The following is a 21387-nucleotide window of genomic DNA, read 5'->3' as shown; positions in this document are numbered from 1 at the left end:
ATAATTGCTACACTTAATTTATTAATGTTAAGGACTAAGGTAAGTGTGAAGGATCATATTAACTGGAAAAATTCCAGCCTATCTACGATATCTAATATTGTTAGATTATACAAAATGGGTTTGGCTGAAGGATAAAATATTAAAATAGAACTAAGGTAAAAAGGTAACTATTACCGTAAACCCCGACGTTTGTCATGACTCATGACAGGATAGAATCTACAATATAATAATACGAGCAAGGCCTGGGAAAATAACTTAGTATAATATGTAAAATATTATAAGCAAATAAATGAGTGATAATAAATCAGATTAATATTAGAACAACTATCAATTATGCCAATGTAAAATAGAAGAAAGATAGTGAATATGATGAGTAAAATTACATTTAGAAAATCATGGCAATTTATCTGACAACCTTTTAGTGTAGGCTATAGAAGCCCAGTTCGTTTTTTCTTAGTAGGTTATTTACTAATTAAATGAACAAATGAGTTCTGGGAACTTACATTCTGCTTTCAAGCCTTCAGCAACACTGACGAGATAATTGTGATAGAGTAATAACAATTATTTATCCTCAACCTGTAAATCCACATCTAACGCCGATTACACAATGGGCGGTTTTAGCCGCGGTGATAATTTCGCCGTCGCCGCCGTTCGAGCAGTAGTCTATAATAGACTTGAATGGAAGCTTACACACTGGGCGGCAGAAACGCCGCGCGGCCATATTGCCGTTGGCGGCAGCTGTGCAGCAGTCTACTGCGGCTGGCGGTGTTTTTGCCGCTCTTGTCTACGCAGTTGCGTGCGTAACCAAATGGGCGTTAACACATTTGGCGGTTGTCTACCGTCGCCGCTGATCAGTCGTCTTTACCAGTTACTCCAAGTCAAAGGTTTTTGAAAATCAGCCTTTTAATTTGTTTCTTGTTGTAAAGTTTGTGAGTTGTTTATAACATTTATTTATTGTTATAAGTGTGTTTTTATGACGAGTGTGAGAAAATGAGTGAGTTAATAGATAACGAGTTGTTAATATCATTTGTAGAATAGAGGCCAGTTTTGTGGGACAAAACCCTCGACATATTTATGGAACGAGATGCAACAAGGAATGCGTGGAAGTAGTGTGTATGGAGATTAGGGGGGATTTTAAAAGTCTGGATGAAAAGGAAAAAATGCATTTTTGTGCTGTCTTCTTTTCCTTCGACGGTACAACAAAAGTGCTAAAAGTTAGGGCCTTTCTATTTTGAGTTGAAAACTTAAAAATGTATACTTTTAAAAAATGTGCAAAATACAATCAACTGAAACTCATAGAACAGAGAAGTCACAACACATTTGCGATGAAGAACTACAAGAATTATTTTGGCTATACTGATAAATTTATTATGATAAATTATTTTGGCGGTAATTTTGCCGCTCGATGTTTGGCGGTATTTTGCCGCTGAATGTGTAAGCTCGACTTTTTTTAGAGGGCGGCAGAAACCGCCCAGTGTGTAACCAGCGTTAGGATAAGATAGTTTAGATTGTATATCCACTAATAAATAAATATTGGCTACTGAAACAATATCTGACAAAATGAACTATATTAGAAACGTTTAGAAAGATTAAACATTCAGCAACAATTCAACACTCCTTTAAAAGGCCATAAAATATAACAATATTATTCACGCTCAAATATGAAACATTAGATCCTAAAAACATTGTTTTAAATTTTGGATTACTTTTCCAATCCCAAAAACTGTTGGAAACATGAAACAAATTACCCGAGTAAGTTAAACAAAAATAAGTTTATTTTCGTTAGAAATTGAAAATTCAATTTTCTTTTTATGATCTAATTGAATTTATATTGAGGAGAGGATAAAGAATAGAATTCTATTCGTATTAAGTATGCATTTATTTTTGGCATAGGATTATCCTTACTGATATTTATTTAGAATTTTACCCATTTTCAATTTTAAACATAACTAAATAATAGAATAGTACATAAGTACAGGTCCAGATTGTTGAAATACTCCATTAACTAACTAAAATAAATTTATTGAGACCAATCCCAAAAGGCTTCAGAAAAATACTGAAATCTTGAAGAAATATTGGAAATAGCTACATAGTCTACATTTGAACTTTTGATCAAAATTAGGAAAAAGAGTCGTCTTGGACTTGGTCCGTTTCTAGGTTTCTTATGTATAAGAAATAAACATATAAATAAACTTTGAGGATAACATTTTTCACAAATAAATATTTCTGATATCAATCACAGAGAAGTTTGAATACAGCCTACACCACATCAACTTCAGTACAACACAGAACATAAATTTAGAATAAATAATTTTTAGAATAAAATGAGTATTATCGGTTTACACCTTCTTAGAAGTTAGAACTGCTGGCTTATTCACTAATTACCTCCTAATTTGTACATCAATATTAACGATAATCAAATGAATACTAAACCTAATCTATTGTATGAAAATATCACTCATAGTTAGCATTATATATTATTGCAACATTAGTCTATCATATTTCTAAATTGGTCTACATTTTGTATTCATATGCAGATTGCAGGCAGCATGTAATTAATTCATTATTAAACACTGAACCGATTTGATAGAAAAACAAATTATAACTTATCTTACATGTCTACATCACTTGTTGAATATTATTAACATCTTGGTATACCTCTACATTCAATATATACAATTTATAAACTATTTATTATTATAATCTTGATATAAAACTGATATAAATCACTATATTCACATCCATTTCCTTATAATAAATTTTCTCTATAGATAAATCTAATATAATATTTAGTATATTGCGTTGTAGAAACATTAGGTCAAAAAAGGTGAATCCTATTAGTCCCAGTTGCATAAAAGCCTGTTTATTCTTAATCATGATTAAATGCCATGAGAGTCAAACAGAATATAATTATTATGCTTTTCCGAAACAAGTATTATTTAATTGGTTCTCGTGACATTTAATCACGATTAAAATTTAACCGACCAACAGCACACTAAAAATTGCCATCCTATCCTTATACTTGTCTATGAATACAACCAAGAAGATGGCGAACCTGCCGAAAGATCTCGTCACAGTGAGTGATTAATTCATTTACTGTAAAAAATTCTGACTGATAGTCGTTCTTTTCAATGGCAAAAAGTGATTTAATAATAAGCAGTTCATGATGGAAAACAACATTGAAGAATTTAACCGACTTTTGTGAAATCGGGGCTTAGTGTTGAAAAACCACCAGCTTTCGAATCAAACCATGGTTTAATCTGAGTGATATAAAATTTAATTAGAATTGCTACTTTAATCCACTTAATTTTTGTTTGATCTGTTTTAGATGTCATTTTATTGACTTGTACAATTAGTGTACATTCAATTACCTACATCAGAGTTTGGTAAACTTGAATTTTAGTTGAGGTCATTCTTATCCAAATAAGATCTTAAATATGGATCTAGAATGGATCATCAATGGATTTAATAGGGATTGCTACTTAAACCATGGTTTAAACCACTAAATTTCTGTTTGATCTAAAATGGATCTCAAATCTAATCTACTTTAGGCCTATTCAAATTAACGTTTTTCGTTTGTAATTGAATTTATTCAATGTAGTCCAGTAAATATAGACATAAAAAGCGGACGTGCTTGCAATTTATTTTACAGTTCTGATTTTTTAATATATTATTTGGATACATGAGAGAAGTCCCGAGCCAATTTCTTCATGCAAAATTTCCTTGTGCTAGATACAGAATGGCCCAAAAAACTCATATTTTCTGTTCATTTTCCAGTAATCGGACAGAGAAATCTGCTTTCGCCTTTTTTAGAATATAAAATACTGAATAAAATGAAATCATTCGGAACTCTCTATCTCTAATGAGTACTGAGTTATGATTAATTTTCAAAAATTTAAAAAAAAATCAGTTTTAATGAATTTTAGTTTTTGATCAACAATATCTTACGATTGATAGCATTTAGATGTATAATTCAAAATCCCTCTGGGCGTATGTTTGTGCTCTACAATCTGAGATCAAGTAGAGCGCTCTATCTCAAATAGATTTCCAGGTACACCTGACAACAATGCTCTTTGTATTGTAAAAAACACTCAATTTTCAGCTTCAACCATCATCACCAACTACTTTGTCCTCACATTGATATTTCGCACAATGATATAAGTTCATGAGATTATGTTCTATGAGAATCACCTGTTACATGCACTTCATTTCAGTATTCCCTAGTGGAGAGGCGCGCATCAGGACACCTCTAGAATCAAAATTTCAAACACATAACTTTTGACACAATGCTCAGATCTCATCGTACTACACTTCATTCTTCTCGGCTCGTCAAGACGGTCCAAAATTATGCATCATAAGTGAAATTTGGTTGAAAAATTGGAAAATTTATTGTTGAGTGTACTTAAGCCGATATTCCAATACACAAAAAATGGCAAAACAGAATAAAATCAGAACTAAAATATAAATTGCAAGCACCAATGTATAGTGACTGGACTAACGTTATTCGTATCCAAATCAATAAGTTCTTAAATTAAAATAAATCTCAAATCTAATGTACTGTATTTGAATAACAGTTTTCGTTTGAAATTGAATTTATTCAAAACAATAAAATCCTAAATCAAAATGAATCTCAAATCTAATGTACTGTATTTAAATAACGGGTTTCGTTTATGATAGGATTCATTCATGGCTAATCTTATACAAGCAAAAATATGACCTCAAATAAATACGGATCTAATAGGACTTCCACCAACTTTAACGGTGGTCAAATAGATTTAACGGCGTTCTATTCGAACGAAGGCGACTGTTGAGATGGTTGAGTATGCGGCCCTGGAGCGGCATTGGATTCCTGTTGCACAATGTTGGCAACATTCGCTATTGTTGGTCTTATGCTGCCGGCTGGTCCGATTATACGGGCAAACACTTGTTGACGACCCGTGCCACCTGAAATATCAATCAATCAATCAATAAATATCTCCATTCAAAACACTCTGTACATGAATGTGTCAAATTACACATAAAATAGTTTAACAGAACTTAAATAACTTTTTCCTACAGTTACGTTGAAAAGTGGCCATTGCTGCACTGATTACAGAACGCAAAGAATCACTTTTCCGCTCTAGTGCGGGAAAAATCTTTCCTGCACTCCAGATTTGCAACATGGCAACGCAAAATGCTTAGTAGGTTATATGGAGCAACAGTGCAGCAAAATCAAAATGAAGTTGGTAACAGTGACTGCTGTGGCTGCTATAGTGAGCAGAGGTGCAACGAAGCACAACGCGCTAATTATTATTCATTATATATTATAACCAAGGACAACATTTTTATTCAATTTGACAATAAATTAAGGTTTTTATCAATAATAAAATTACACAGAAAAACATTTGATGCATTTCAGGCAATTTTACCCATAATTACCCACTTTTCATATTCAATGGTAACTGTAGGAAAAACTTAATGTGACATACGTGCGCAAAGTAACAGTTTGCTGCACTCAAGAAACCATTCCGCCCTCGCCTACGGCTCGGGCGTAAACGTTTCTTTCGGTGCAGCAAACTGTTACTTTGCGCACTAGTTGCACAAATAACTATACTTCTATAGTGAGGTCCACGTTATAATGACTCTTTCAAGAACTCTGACTCAAAGGCTGTTGGAAATAATAATATTTTTTATTTGTTCAATACATTCATTATGAATCATAACTATACAATTGAACATTGTCATGTACAAAAATCTGGTGTGGTACACTCACACAACTTTCCTTGCTCATTGAACTGGGAGCCTCATTCTTAAACGATAATAATTTAGAGAAATAACATAATGACGATTGGCGGCAACATAATTATTTGAAACTACGATCGGACTACTGTATATGTGTGTATATAATTATTGTTTTCAGAGTACTTTTTCCTTTGTGTAAATTGTGAAATCCGATGATTTTTCAAAAGTCGTCAAAACAGCTGTTCTACAGATGAAATATCTCGACTATGTGTTATTTTTATAGACTGCTCTACCTACCTACCTCATGCACGAGAAGGAGGTTACAAAGTACATTTCTCAAGGATGGGGTGAACCCCCATTAGTTTCCCAGAGAGGAGACTCATGCCAGTTGATGGGGCTGATAAATAACTATACAGAGTATGAATTTGAAATAAATCAGTCGAGTAATTTTTGAAAAAATCGTGAAAAACATGGTTTTTCAGTAACTATCCGCCATTTTTCTCGAGAATATTACGCAGCTCCTGCAATTTTCCTAGAAATAAGACTCATGTCAGTTGATAGGGCTTATAAATAGCTATCCATGGTATAAATTTGAAGAAAATCGTTAGAGCCGTTTTCGAGAAAATCGTGAAAAACATGGTTTTTAGTAATTATCCGCCATTTTTCTCGAGAATATTACGCAGCTCCTGCAATTTTCCCAGAAATGAGACTCATGTCAGTTGATAGGGCTTATGAATAGCTATCCATGGTATAAATTTAAAGAAAATCGTTAGAGCCGTTTTTGAGAAAATCGTGAAAAACATGGTTTTTAAGTAATTATCCGCCATTTTTTCCGCCATCTTGAATTGAATTTTATTGAATTTCTTATTGTCGGGTCCTCATGGTATAAGGACCTTAAGTTTAAAATTTCAAGTCAATCGGTTAATTAGGAATGGAGTTATCGTGTTCACAGACATACACACATACACACACACACACAACACACACACACACACACACACACACACACACACACACACACACACACACAGACCAACACCCAAAAATCATGTTTTTGGACTCAGGGGACCTTGAAACGTATAGAAATTTAGAAATTGGGGTACCATAATTTTTTTTGGAAAGCAATACTTTCCTTACCTATGGTAATAGGGCAAGGAAAGTAAAAAGAAAGAGGGAAGAGTACCCTACACATTGGGTGAATGCTGTGTAGCTATCAGGGGATAGAGCCAACTCCAGCATAATTATATAGAATAAGACGACAACTTGCCGTGTTGCATGCTGCAAGAGCCCTGCTCACTTAAGCGGCTAAACGTAACAAATTAATAATAATAATAATAGTAGAGAAAGATAGAAGAGCAGCGTTGCCGATTCTCTGCTTTTCCATTTCCACTGCTATCTATAGAGGACAGCTGATACTAATAGAGATTATATACTCTGGTAGTTCTTCACAGCTTACTAACGATTTGGCAAAAGTGTCGAGTTGGGAAAGGATAGAGCTATCTTTGACTATAGTGAGGTCCACGTTATAATGGCGGTGGAGAATGATAAGAGGACAGCGTTGCCGATTCTTGCTATTTAGTTCTTTGGTCAATATTTTCAGTAGCAGTCCTTAGTTCTGTTCATATATATTAATTGGACATTTGAAATTATTATTATTATACAGTAATAATATTCCAGCAGTTGGATAAACTGCAATTTGTAATAAAAATATTTAAATTTTGTTAATTATTCATTATATTTCTACATTCATATTAAAACGATCTGGCATTAACACAAGGCTAATATTATCTGCCTTGTCAAAAGATAGACAAGGATATCAACACCAATGTCAATCAATTTACTGGACATTTACGAGGGCATTCAATAAGTAACGAGACAAATTACTAATTTTCAAAAACCGCTGAATTGATCCATATGAAACTTTCAGGACATGAAGTTGGCAACCTTGCGATGACATCTGATCAGTTGTTCCACCGTATTTCGTGGTAATACATAATCATAAGAGAAAAATAATCGCAAATTGGCTCAGTTAACGATGGTGAGTCCACTTGAGATTTGCACCGTGGAAGAACTACGTTCTGTGATCAGTTTTTTAGTCGCAGAATGTGAGAAAGTTAGTGAAATCCACAAAAGAATGTTAAAAGTGTACGGAGACCATTGTTTGAATCGTTTAAACGTTCACAAATGGGTAGAACAGTTTCAAAGTGGCCATAAAAACGTTAGTGAAAATCAACGCAGTGGACGACCAGTCAAAGTTGGGTCTTCCTCTCTCGAATCTCGAATTTATTCGTTAATTTGGGACAATAGGCATATCACTGTTGAATTTATAAGTGAAAAAGTAAATGAGAGTGTTGGAACTGTCCATAATATCATTCACAACAAGCTGCAGAACAACAAAACTTGTGCAAGATGGGTGCCTAGACAACTCACGGACGCTCACAAAGAAACCCGGCTCCAAATCAGTCAACAGTTGAAAAATCGATATAAGACTGAAGGGGAATGGTTTTCTAAAAGAATTATAACGTGTGATGAAACATGGATCCACCATTATGAGCCATCAGTGTCAAAACGACAGACAGTCAAATCTGATCATGGCACGTTGTTCTCAAGGTACAATTCTCAAGCAGACTCGCCATTGTTAACTGAGCCAATTTGCGATTATGTTTTAGAAACAACTGGTCCGATGTCATCGCAAGGTTGCCAACTTCATGTCCTGAAAGTTTCATATGGATTAATTTAGCCGTTTTTGAAAATTAGTAATTTGTCTCGCTACTTATTGAATGACCCTCGTATTTATTTATTTAGATACAAAGAACAACTCATTAAAATGATTGGAGAGGGAACAACAGGCACATCCCAAAACTTTTCCTTCCCCGGATTTTGATTAATACACTCCAAAAAGTAGGTTATGTTCATTCACTTGTGAATTTGGGTCAAATTTTTAGTCCAAACACTTAAAACAAGAAATTTTGAATTTATATTGCTTAAAACCAAATCAAATAACAAAATGACACTCACTAAACACTTTTAAACTGTAAGATAATAGAGTTACTTTAAAAAATGTTGTTTCAAAAATTAGAAACAAACTTATCGGTAAAAAGCACAGCTGTAATTAAAACGCGGAGCTGACTATAGTTTAACTTAAAACACTTACACAACACTTTTAAACTGTAAAATAATGAGTTACTTTGAAAAAATTTGATTCAAAAATTAGAAACTAACTTATCCGTAAAAAGCACAGCTGTAATTATAACGTGGAGCTGACTATGTTTACCTTCGGTAGTCTGCGCGGCGAGCGGAATGACCTTGAGGCCTTGCAGTGTCTTGATGTTGAGTGTGCCGCCCTGGAAGCCGGGTGGCAGCAGGATCTGTTGGGGCGCCTGTTGCAGCACCGTGAGTGTGCCGTGTGCCGCCGTCTGCGCGCCTCGCAGGCCTTGAGGCGCCAGCAGCACCGTCTGCGCCCCGCCGGCCGCACCCGCTTGCGACGCCAGGATCACGTTCTGACAACAAAACAAGTATTATAGTCCAGATCGTATAACTTGTTACTTGGATTCTCTCCCACTATAATGGTCCCATTCAATGAGGACCTATTATGGCACCTATAATGAGGAGGGTGGTTTCCTTTCAGTTTTTGAGGCGGAGTTTCATGTGGTGGGGGGTCATATTCAGCCCGGGCAGCTTGCTTCCCCTACTGGATCCTTCACCACCTCACGGGAGAAGTTATGCGGTACGGAGTATAGTTGCACAATTAATAATTAATTAGTTGGTCAATTTAATTGAAAGAAACCACAGCCATAACACAAGAAATAGATACATTCTTCTCCAAAATGACCGCTTTCTGTATCTGCCCTAATATAGTGTAATGGCACTCTTTTCATAAACAGGAATTGATTTTAAATTTGAAAGCAGTGATTGTCAGTCGTACAGAATAGCTTTCACGGATCCATGAATAGTTCCTGATATTTGATCTATTTCTTCTCCTCTTTAGAAGCGTTATTACATTCAGCTGGTGCTGAGAATTCTACAATTTTTTTTTTGCAATTTTATCGAGAAGGACAACATGAGACTTAGCAGTGTGTACTTGACTTCAAATCAAATCAAATTCATTTATTGCCAAAAAGAAAACAAACAAAAATTTACTCATACACATACATACACGAGCAAAAATTAAAATGTTCATAATACAATATTACACATACATGCATATACATGAGAGAAGAAAAAAACTAATTATGAAATTTCTAGACATCACCAGCAAAAAGAAAAATCTTTGCCCGCTGGTGAGAGTTGCTTAAAAAATCCTTAAAATAACTAGAAGTTGAAACGAAAAGCTTTATAACAAAAGTAGAGACAAAAAATATACTTTAAATCAATATACTTTAAAAATTTGGTCGAAAGTAGAATAATTCACACCTATATTGATAATTTATAAAAGGTCACAATCCAAAGAAATACCAAATTGAAAACTGAAACAGAAAAAACAAATCACAGTGCTATGTTCAAAGTGAAGAAGTATTCACCTTTAATCCACTCCGTTATGCTCTGCTTTGATATTTTATCATTTAAATCAAAAGGTATTGCATTTATTAATTTGCTGCTTGTGTAAATCAATTGTCTTCTAATGAAAGTTGATTTTGTAGGATAAATTTGGAATTTTTCTATTATATTTGGTCTGAAGTTGTAGACATGTTTATTCAACTTAGGAAATTTGCTTTTATTTTTACTTTCCTTGCCCTATTACCATAGGTAAGGAAAGTATTGCTTTCCAAAAAAATTTAAGGTACCCCAATTTCATGTTTTCTATACGTTTCAAGGTCCCTTGAGTCCAAAAAAATGATTTTTGGGTGTTGGTCTGTGTATGTGTATGTGTGTATGTCTGTGAACACGATAACTCCATTCCTAATTAACCGATTGACTTGAAATTTTAAACTTAAGGTCCTTATACCTTGAGGATCCGACAATAAGAAATTCAATAAAATTCAATCCAAGATGGCAGAAAAAATGGCGGATAATTACAAAAAACCATGTTTTTCACGTTTTTCTCGAAAACGGCTCTAACGATTTTTTTCAAATTTATACCATGGATAGCTATTTATAAGCCCTATCAACTGGCATAGGTCTCATTTCTGGGGAAATTTCAGGAGCTCCGTAATATTCTTGAGAAAAATGGCGGATAATGACTAAAAAACCATGTTTTTCACGGTTTTCTCAAAAACGGCTCTAACGATTCTCTTCAAATTTATACCATGGATAGCTATCTATAAGCCCTATCAACTGGCATGAGTCTCATCTCTGGGAAAATTTCAGGAGCTCCGTAATATTCTTGAGAAAAATGGCGGATAATGACTAAAAAACCATGTTTTTCACGGTTTTCTCAAAAACGGCTCTAACGATTCTCTTCAAATTTATACCATGGATAGCTATCTATAAGCCCTATCAACTGGCATGAGTCTCATCTCTGGGAAAATTTCAGGAGCTCCGTAATATTCTTGAGAAAAATGGCGGATAATGACTAAAAATCCATGTTTTTCACGGTTTTCTCGAAAACGGCTGCAACGATTTTCTTCAAATTCATACCATAGATAGATATTCATAAGCACTATCAACTGGCATGAGTCTCATTTCTGGGAAAATTCAATGAGCTCCGTAATATTCTTGAAAAAGATGGCGGATAATGACTAAAAATCCATGTTTTTCACGGTTTTCTCGAAAACGGCTGCAACGATTTTCTTCAAATTCATACCATAGATAGATATTCATAAGCACTATCAACTGGCATGAGTCTCATTTCTGGGAAAATTCAATGAGCTCCGTAATATTCTTGAGAAAAATGGCGGATAATGACTAAAAAACCATGTTTTTCACGGTTTTCTCAAAAACGGCTCTAACGATTCTCTTCAAATTTATACCATGGATAGCTATCTATAAGCCCTATCAACTGGCATGAGTCTCATCTCTGGGAAAATTTCAGGAGCTCCGTAATATTCTTGAAAAAGATGGCGGATAATGACTAAAAATCCATGTTTTTCACGGTTTTCTCGAAAACGGCTGCAACGATTTTCTTCAAATTCATACCATAGATAGATATTCATAAGCACTATCAACTGGCATGAGTCTCATTTCTGGGAAAATTCAATGAGCTCCGTAATATTCTTGAAAAAGATGGCGGATAATGACTAAAAATCCATGTTTTTCACGGTTTTCTCGAAAATGGCTCAAACGATTTTCTCCAAATTCATACCATGGATAGATATTCATAAGCACTATCAACTGGCATGCGTCTCATTTCTGAGAAACTAATGGGGGTTCATAAAAAGAACACATAGTCGAGATATTTCATCTGTAGAACAACTGTTTTGACGACTTTAAAAAAATGACGACTGAAAAAAAAAATCGAATTTTACAATTCACACAAAGAAAAAGTACTCTGAAAACAATTATATATACACATATACTGACAGAAGTCTGATCGTAGTTTCAAATATGAGCAAGGAAAGTTGTGTGAGTGTACCACACCAGATTTTTTAATAAGTATTCAAGTAAAGTTTTAACGTAGAGTTGTCTAACTGTAAATACATCAAATTCCTGAGAAATTAGATGAGTGGGGTATAATCTCGGTTCATTCAAAATGGTTTTAATATTTTTTTTTTTTTTTGACAATAAAAAGGTTGTTCAGGTGTACATCAAATGCTGCACCCCCATATGACTACCCCATATTGTAAAACCGATTGTACTAAGGCGATATTACATTCTTCACTTGATAATGGATTCGACTATTGAAGATATAAAAAATAAACAGATTTATACCTGAGCCTGCAAAGACTGCGGCTTGCTAGCCAACAACACTGGCTTTCCGCCGATGTGCGTCAGGTTGATTCCGCTCATGCGGATTCCGCCTCCGCTTGCGGTAACCGCGCCTCCACTTCCGCCTCCGCTCGCCGCCGCAACTGCCTGCTGCATTGCTACCGCGGCCGCAGACTTGCCTCCGCCACCGCTGCCGCTTGCCGCAACCGCAGCCGACGTTGCGGTACCGCCACTGCTCACCACCGTCGACGGTTGCGATGACGCGGTTGCCGCTACCGCTTGCAGCAAGCGCGGCTGCCCACTGCCTGCCGCTACTGACACCACTGAAACACAAATTCAAATTCATTTATTTGGAAACCGCATGAGTTAGTGAAGTGAAATTTGTGTTGTGAATTGATGGCTTGAAGCTGGTGTTAGTGATAGTGAAATGTTCATCCCTTCAAACCAAACAAATTATTATTGGCCTACTAACTTGATTGTATGAAACTATTTTATAGGATACAAACTAGACTAATTAATTGCAGTCAAAAACTAGACAAAAACTGAATCATAGGATGAGGTTTGAAAAAGTCCATTTAGTAAAATTAGGATAAAAGAAATAGCTTATTAGTCTCTGACAAGGTGCTAATTTTTAAATAATAATTTGGAGTATTAGTATTTTTATAATGAGGGTCTTTTAATCACGAGTTAGATGTAAGTTCAGTATTAATTGAATTGAATTTATTTGTTTCCAACAAAATACAAGCATACAATGTACATTTATTTAAAGCATACATAATAGAATAAGTATAAGTTCACAATTATTGAAACTACGTTCACATGAACCTTAAGGTTTGTTGAACCTTGTGATAAAACATCTCACAAGTGCTTTATACACCGAATAAAACCGTTGCATACACTATTTTATCTACGACTCTTAGTATAAAGTATTTTTCATAAGAATAAGATACCTACTTTAATTTAAAATATGTTTTATGTGTTTCGTGAATATAGCTTGGGTGATATTGCAGAAGTAGATAATTATCTAACTAGCAGTGCAGATGGAATACCAGCTGCCCTCTATTTCCTTTATAATATTATAGACTAGCAGGTAACCAATGCTCCACAAGGGTCTAAAAACTTGACAGACTGAAAACTTGACCGAGTGGGATCTTGAAGAATTGAAAATAGGCCTATAACCATCCTCGGTCAATTAAGAATCTTGGTTTCACGTAGTTAACCAACGCATCATCAGCTGTGATCACGTTAACTACGTGAAACCATGGTTCTGTTTTAAAGTTTTTAATAAATTTTTAGTGAAATTTGACAATATCTTTGTTTTCTTATTATGGAGAGATTTCACAACATCACCATCAATTCTACTAATTTTAATTAAGAATCTATTCGTGAATTTCCTATCCTGTACGTGTATAAGCCAGTTCTTTCCTTTATTATACATGTAGTATAAATTTGTTGTGAAATGAACCGACCTGTGTACTGTGTAGGCATTCCAGGCTTGCTAGCGGCTACTCGCAGAGCTCCACCCGCTTTCTGATGCGCTATGAGACTCTCCATTGAAAGCACCGACTGTCCTTGAGCGGTCACCACTTTGGCCACCATAGGGGTGCCACCAGTCACCGCCTGTTGTTGCTGTTGCTGCTGCTGTTGTTGTTGTTGCTTCAACAGACTCGTGTTGGCCGCTGACACCATTGTCTGTCCACCTAAAACACAAATTTATTTATGTTATTTTTTATTTATTAAAATTTAAACATTTCATTTACAAGTATTAAAATTTAAATACTTGGTAATCATTATCAGTCCAAAAAAGAAGAGGGAAGAAGAAGAAGAAGAAGAAGAAGAAATATTTATTGCCAAAATCATTAAACAAACTTTACAAATGTGAAAAATATAAAAATTCTCATATACAATACATTACAAAAACTTAAAATTAAAATATTTTCCATTTAAAAATCGATTATAATATTATCATTGGCGTTACCAGCAAAACTAAGTAGTTTGAGCGATGGCAACGAGTAATCAGTCAGCTAAAGGGAATATCTAAGGGCCGATTTCCGAGCTCGGGATTCTAGATTCTAAACAGCTGAGTCAGAAAATTGGCTTTCCGAAACGGGGCGTAGTCGCAGTCATTGTCATTACGTTTGAATTAAGTTTCGAAAAACCAGAAAATTGAACACAAAATAAAAGAAAGAGATAATAGTGTAAATTTTCAGCTATTTTGGATTATTTAGGAATGTTTAATTTCATCAAGGAAAAACGTTCCCAATTATAGGAATGAGAAAATAAAGATTGTCATAAAAACTGCGACTACGCTCCGTTTCGGAAATCCAATTTTCTGAATCCAGCTTGTTAAAGTCTTGAACTTGGGTAAATCCCGAGTTCGGAAACCGGCCCTAAAAGGAACAAGGAAAGAGAAAAACGTTATGAATTGATTCATTTGCTTGATCCCAATTATTAATTAAGGGCCTCATCACTATCACACAATCATATATCAGATCAAACATATTTGATCGTCTACACTCGATTCATAGTATACTTAGGGCCCACCCACACAGAGAGCGATCTGCATTCAGAATTTTTTAGGAGAATATAGCGATAGATACGCATAGATCATATCTATACTATACTATATATTATATTCTATCTATACTGAATTCTATTCGATTCAGGAGTTTTTCAATTGCTTCAGTTCACGATGATTTTTCGTAGACCTTCGAGAGTATATTTAACAATCAGTTTCATATATGCAAAATTTAAGTTATATAATTTAAATAATTCACAATTCCATATAGCCCTGTTAGAGGAGGTCAGTGGCTGCTAAATTATCTATCTATCTATAATAATAAATTCATTTATTCTTCCAATTTATACATTACACATAATCAGAAATTATGAATAGTACAGTAGATATATAACAACAACAATCTTGCAAATTATAAAAAATAAAGATAATATAAAGATAATAAAAATAATACAATTACACGTTGTACAAAGAAATCACAATAATTCATTTACATCAAAATAAGAATAAATAATTTCAAGTACCCCGAGGACTAAAAGTCCTGTTTGGGGCACCTTCATATTTTTAATTGGGAAAGAAAAAAAGCAATGAATTATTTTGCCGAGTCGGAGCTTGCATAATATAACAGGGTGAGGAATTTTAGTTTAGAAAATACATGTATATTAAATTTTTATCTACTTTCCCTTCATTTGAAAAGAATAACCTACAATCAATGCACATTCCAGGCAATTAGCAGACTAATAAATTTCATTTTACAACATTTCAGGAAAATTACTAGTGTAGCTTGAATAATAATATTATCTCCACACAATTTCCAAGAGAGAGAGAAGACATTCATCCAATGAAACCCGTAAATTCATATCTATTCTACTCTTGAGAATAAACTCTCCACATAATTTTGTAATAGAAGCCAAGCTTTTACTTCATTTTTAAAATGTTTTTTTATTATTGATTTGCTTCAATTCTACCGGCAAGTTGTTGAATGTTCGGGGGCTACATACAAGTAAAATCTTCGGAATATTTCCTTAAATGGTCGCGGAGGTATTAGCATGTCCCCTGATCTCGAGTCCTGTGAGAGGGAGCAAATTCCAGCTTCTAAATATAGCCTTTCAATAAAGAAAGGAATTGGCTTGTCCATTTACGGGATATGAAATGCATGTTTGACGCATTATCATATCTGAACTACTGAACTGATTAACTTGAGATTTTTCATAAGAATAAGAATAAGAATAAGAATAAGAATAAGAATAAGAATGTTTATTTCGCCAAATTTTCACATAATAGTTACAAAAATGAATGATTTGGCACAGCCAGCAAAGTTAAACTTGTGCGCTAGCTGTGAGTTCATAAAGCAAACAGTACGAAGTAGCCTATAGCAATACTGAAAAATGGAAAAAAATATATACCTATGTAATTAATATTATAGTAATGCTTCTTATAAATAATACAATGATAAGAATTGAATAATTACGTGTTACAACCAATTATACAGGTGATAACCAAAAACAAGATCATACAGCCTACATTTAAATCTTCTAAATGCAAACTAATGAAGAAGAATACAATAAAAAATGAAATTTTCAGTTGTGAGAACATCCCAGTGCTTAATCAATTTTCATAAATAATACAAAAGATAGAAAGACATTCAAAACTCAAAAGAATCATGAATAGATTTATTAACATTTAGGTATTGTAAAATATATATTCTGCTCAACCCATACATTTATTTCCTTGATAAGTGCTTTAGTAATTTTTGAATTAATTAGTTTTATTGGAATTTTGTTTGAAAATATATTGCAAAGATAGGTGAATTGATGTCGACAAACTACTAGTTTTATTAAGTTGATATTGAAATTATTTAATGCTAATGAACGAGTTTGGTACGGTATATTTCTAATTTCTAGATTACTTCTATTCTTATTTAAGTGCAAAACAATCCTAGTTACATACATCTGTCTTAGTGTGGGAACACTTAATTCTTCAAAAAGTTTCTTGCTTGGGTATCGTCTTGGTTTACCCAGTGCTGCCCTTATAAGATGCTTTTGTAGTGTGAAGACTTTATTAAAGTCTTTTCACTACAGTTTATTAAAGTTTAAAGTTTATTAAAGTCTCATATGCACCACCCCAAGCTTCAATCGCATATTGAAACGGCGAGTGGGCATATGCAAAATAAATTGATCTTTTTACATCCAGGTCTTTCAATTGATTTACTTTGTAGAAACTATAAATAAGAAATTTAAGTTTAGAAGATAGGTAATTCATATGAGTATCCCATTTCAAATATCTATCCACCATCACTCCCAAATATTTTATAGAATTAACTTTTTCAATTTGTTGGCACAAACAGTTCAACCCATCATTCAAGCAGTGAGGATCAGAGTGCATTTTCAAATGGAATGAGTCCTCAGGTTGACCTGCTAGTGTCGGAGAAAAGGTGATATACTTTGTTTTTTTCAAGTTAACAGTTAGAATATGATTATCCATCCAATTCTTCATAATTTTTAAACCCTCATTAGCAGATTGGTATACTTGGTGCCAGGATTCACCCGAAAAAACTAAGGCTGTATCATCAGCAAATGAAATTTGGGTACAATGTGGTATTTTTAATTTTAGAGCATCGTTCAAGTAGATCAATTTTAATACCGGGGACAGAACTGTACCCTGCGGTAGACCAAAACTAGATGATTGATCTGTAACTGATGTACCATTCAAGTTTAATGTTTGTTTTCTGTCCTGAAGGTAGCTTTTCAGAAGTTAATTACATAAGCCTCTTATCCCACAATTATTTAATTTCTTCAATAAAATGCTATGAGGGACGGTATCAAACGCTTTTGCTAGATCTAAGAATACAGCCAATGTTTTTTGTTTAGAGTTGAAGTTTTCATCTATCAATTTAGTTAGGAGGATAACTGCATCAGTTGTAGACTTTTCATGCTGAAAACCAAATTGATTTTTCTCTAGGAAATTATTGATGTCTAGGTAATTTAACATTCTTTTTTTAATAATCTTTTCCATAATTTTAGAGAAGCTATTCAAAATACTAATGGGTCGATAATTTTCTGGATTTGCCTTATCACCACTCTTGTACAATGCAATAATTTTTGCAGATTTTTAGATAAAAATCCTTAGTTTACCAAGGATGGTTATAGGTCTATTTTTATTTTTTTCTATTGTAAATTATTACTGTTGATAATACTATAAATATAAACATGGAACTATAAAATGAAATTTGATCAATTTGTACTTTTAACAGACCCTTGTGGATCGCAGATAACACCTGCTCGTCTTAGATATAGGTAATTATCCTATTAGACGTTGGCTAATCTGTGTGACCGGCCCATACAGTTTCAACACGTGTCTAATAAGGGATCAAATTTTTCATAAAGGTTGTTCAAGTCCTACATATAATAATACAGATGACCATGTAATGGTGCCTGAGAAAATGTGACAAAACTGACCACTGGTAACAACTCTGGTCTGCGCCAGGACGTTGGGAGTGGCAATTATCCTCTGCGTCTGCTGTTGACCCTGCTGCTGTTGGAATTGTTGCAATTGTGACAACGTCAAAGGCTGGGCTGACGACACCTGTAATCAAACAAAATTCAAATCAAATCCAATCCTATAATGAAAATAAATCAAATCAGATCCAGTCCTATAATCAAACAAAATTCAAATCACATCCAGTCCTATAATCAAACAAAATTCAAATCACATCCAGTCCTATAATCAAACAAAATTCAAATCACATCCAGTCCTATAATCAAACAAAATTCAAATCACATCCAGTCCTATAATCAAAGAAAATTCAAATCACATCCAATCCTATAATCAAACAAAAATCAAATCACATCCAATCCTATAATCAAAGAATATTCAAATCAAATCCAATCCAATCCAATCCTATTCCATCCCACAGTCGGAAAGATCCAATTCAATTCAGAAACAATTCATTCCAATCACAAACACATTCATTCAGTTACAAGACAAAAATTATACAGATTATTATTTAGCGTATGGCAGAAAAACAACAAATATATAGCTAATGAGTCTCAAATGCCTAGATATACACTGTACATTTCCAAATTCTTTGAGATGTTGTGTAGTTTTCGATCAGAAGAACATAAGTTTGTCTGACCGCCATTATTTGCTAGTCCATATAGCGTTACCCAATGTGCACCAAGAAAACTGAAAAACTTATTTTGTAATTATACAGATATGATATACTGTAATAAGAAAATTCCTAGTAGTTTGATGCAGAGGCGGCCGGAATTAGAAATTATAATTCAGTTTGATTTGAGTATTTAGTCAACTGCGCAAGTCTCACTGATCTATTCTCGATTACCTGATTACAAAATTACGTCGTGCTATGATGAAAATCATGTTATAAGGTCAGCAAATGATCAGCATTGGTTTGCTAACCTTGTCTGTCATTGGACAAAGCAGAAAGCTGTATCCTTTGCTAGCTCCGCACCGTTACCAAATCGTTTGTTGCTATGAATAAATATAATGAACAACAAAACTATTCAATCTCAATTATTAAAAAAATATTGTAACTAAATCATGAGAGCATATATTTCCTTGGCCAATATAACATATTTGATACAGAGTTGGCCATTATTAACAAGAATCAATAATATGGAACAAGCAATAAGAAGCGTTTTTCAGACGTTTTCAGATGACCTTTTAGAGTCGGCAGGACAGGAAACTCTCCGATTGGCTGATTATCAGCTGATTCCCAAACGTCAACGCAATCAGCTGATAATTAGCCAATCGGAGAGCTTCCTGCCTTACCGACTCTAAAAACGCCGACTGAGAACGCCTGAAAAACGCTTCGTATGACTTGACCCTTAATATTATATCAGATATACAGGGAAGAATTATTAAATCACAGCTATCTACTATTGAAGGCAGTGGTAAAAGATAACTGACAACTCAGAGCCGTCCTGACTGAAAATTCCACTGACTGTTTAACGTGAATCAAACTCAAATTGCTTGAACTAATTGTATTATAGGCCCGGTTGAACAAAAGCACGTTAAATTTTAATCATGACTAGCAGGTAACCCGTGCTAAGCAAGTTTTTGGGTCTAATCAAAAACTTGACAAACTGAAAACTTGATCAACTGAAATCTTGAAGAATTTAAAATAGGCCTATAACTATCCTCGGTAAATCAAGAATCTACATGCAAAACTTCAAGTTACATCAGTCCAGTGGTTCAGACGTGATGATGCGTCACACATAATTTACTTTTCCTACAGTTACGTTGAAAAGTGGCCATTGCTGCACTGATTACAGAACGCAAAGAATCACTTTTCCGCTCTAGTGCGGGAAAAATTTTTCTGCACTCCAGATTTGCAACATGGCAACGCAAAATACTTAGTAGGTTATATGGAGCAACAGTGCAGCAAAATCAAAATGAAGTTGGTAACAGTGACTGCTGTGGCTGCTATAGTGAGCAGAGGTGCAACCAAGCACAACGCGCTAATTATTATTCATTATATATTATAACCAAGGACAGCGAGGACTTTAGGATTTTAGGATTAAGGTTAGGATCAATAATAAAATTACACAGAAAAACATTTGATGCATTTCAGGTAATTTTACCCATAATTACCCACTTTTCATATTCAATGGTAACTGTAGGAAAAACTTAATGTGAAATACGTGCGCAAAGTTCCTCTGCTGCACTCAAGAAACCATTCCGTAAACGTTTCTTTTGCGTACTAGTTGCACAAATAACTATAAGCGAGCAGTATTGTATTCAATGTTCTGTAATATCATTTGTGTAACGGAATTTGTTATGTAAATGATGTCATTGAATAAAACGTTTCTTTCGGTGCAGCAAACTGTCACTTTGCGCACTAGTTGCACAAATAACTATTTCCCGTACGTATACAAGCCAATTCTTTCCTTTATTATAGTATAGACTAGCAGGTAACCTGTGCTCCGCAAAGGTCTATTTTAAAACAAACTGAAAACATGACCGAGTGGAATTTTGAAGTAGCCCTAGAAACATCATCGGTTCAATGCTGATGGGACACATAGGTCCCAGTGGAGATTCTAATCTATAAGCAAAATTTCAAGTTAATTTCAGTTCAGTGGTTTAGACGTGAAGATGCGTCAAACATAATATTATTCTATCCCGTACGTGTATAAGCCAGTTCTCTACTTTATTATAGTATAGATAAGTTCTTCAACTTGGTACTAACATAATAAAGTGACAGAACTCAAATCTCGTTTAGAAACCTGACAAAATTGGACTGGTTAGTTTTCAATAATTCATGTCCCATAAATGAAATTTGAACATCAATTCTGAAAAATCTAGAAAGAAAATTGGAGTTTAGG

The 21387-nt window shown here is 34.2% G+C and overlaps 1 protein-coding gene across 1 annotated transcript in view; it reads right to left on the bottom strand.

Annotated features, from left to right (window-relative positions):
- Positions 1 to 1860: 1860 nt before the first annotated feature.
- The window catches only part of LOC111051701, a 79027-nt gene continuing 59500 nt past the window's right edge, over positions 1861 to 21387 (bottom strand). The window contains 5 exon segments of the mRNA XM_039438519.1: positions 1861 to 4944; positions 8996 to 9221; positions 12529 to 12848; positions 13995 to 14225; positions 18502 to 18628. Coding sequence (XP_039294453.1) covers positions 4787 to 4944; positions 8996 to 9221; positions 12529 to 12848; positions 13995 to 14225; positions 18502 to 18628 — 1062 coding nt within the window. The 3' untranslated portion in view covers positions 1861 to 4786.

The sequence above is a fragment of the Nilaparvata lugens genome, chromosome 11, assembly GCF_014356525.2.
Source record: "Nilaparvata lugens isolate BPH chromosome 11, ASM1435652v1, whole genome shotgun sequence".
NCBI lineage: Eukaryota > Metazoa > Arthropoda > Insecta > Hemiptera > Delphacidae > Nilaparvata > Nilaparvata lugens.
The sequence above is the reverse complement of the archived record's forward strand: the minus strand, read 5'-3'. Positions and strand labels throughout refer to the sequence as shown.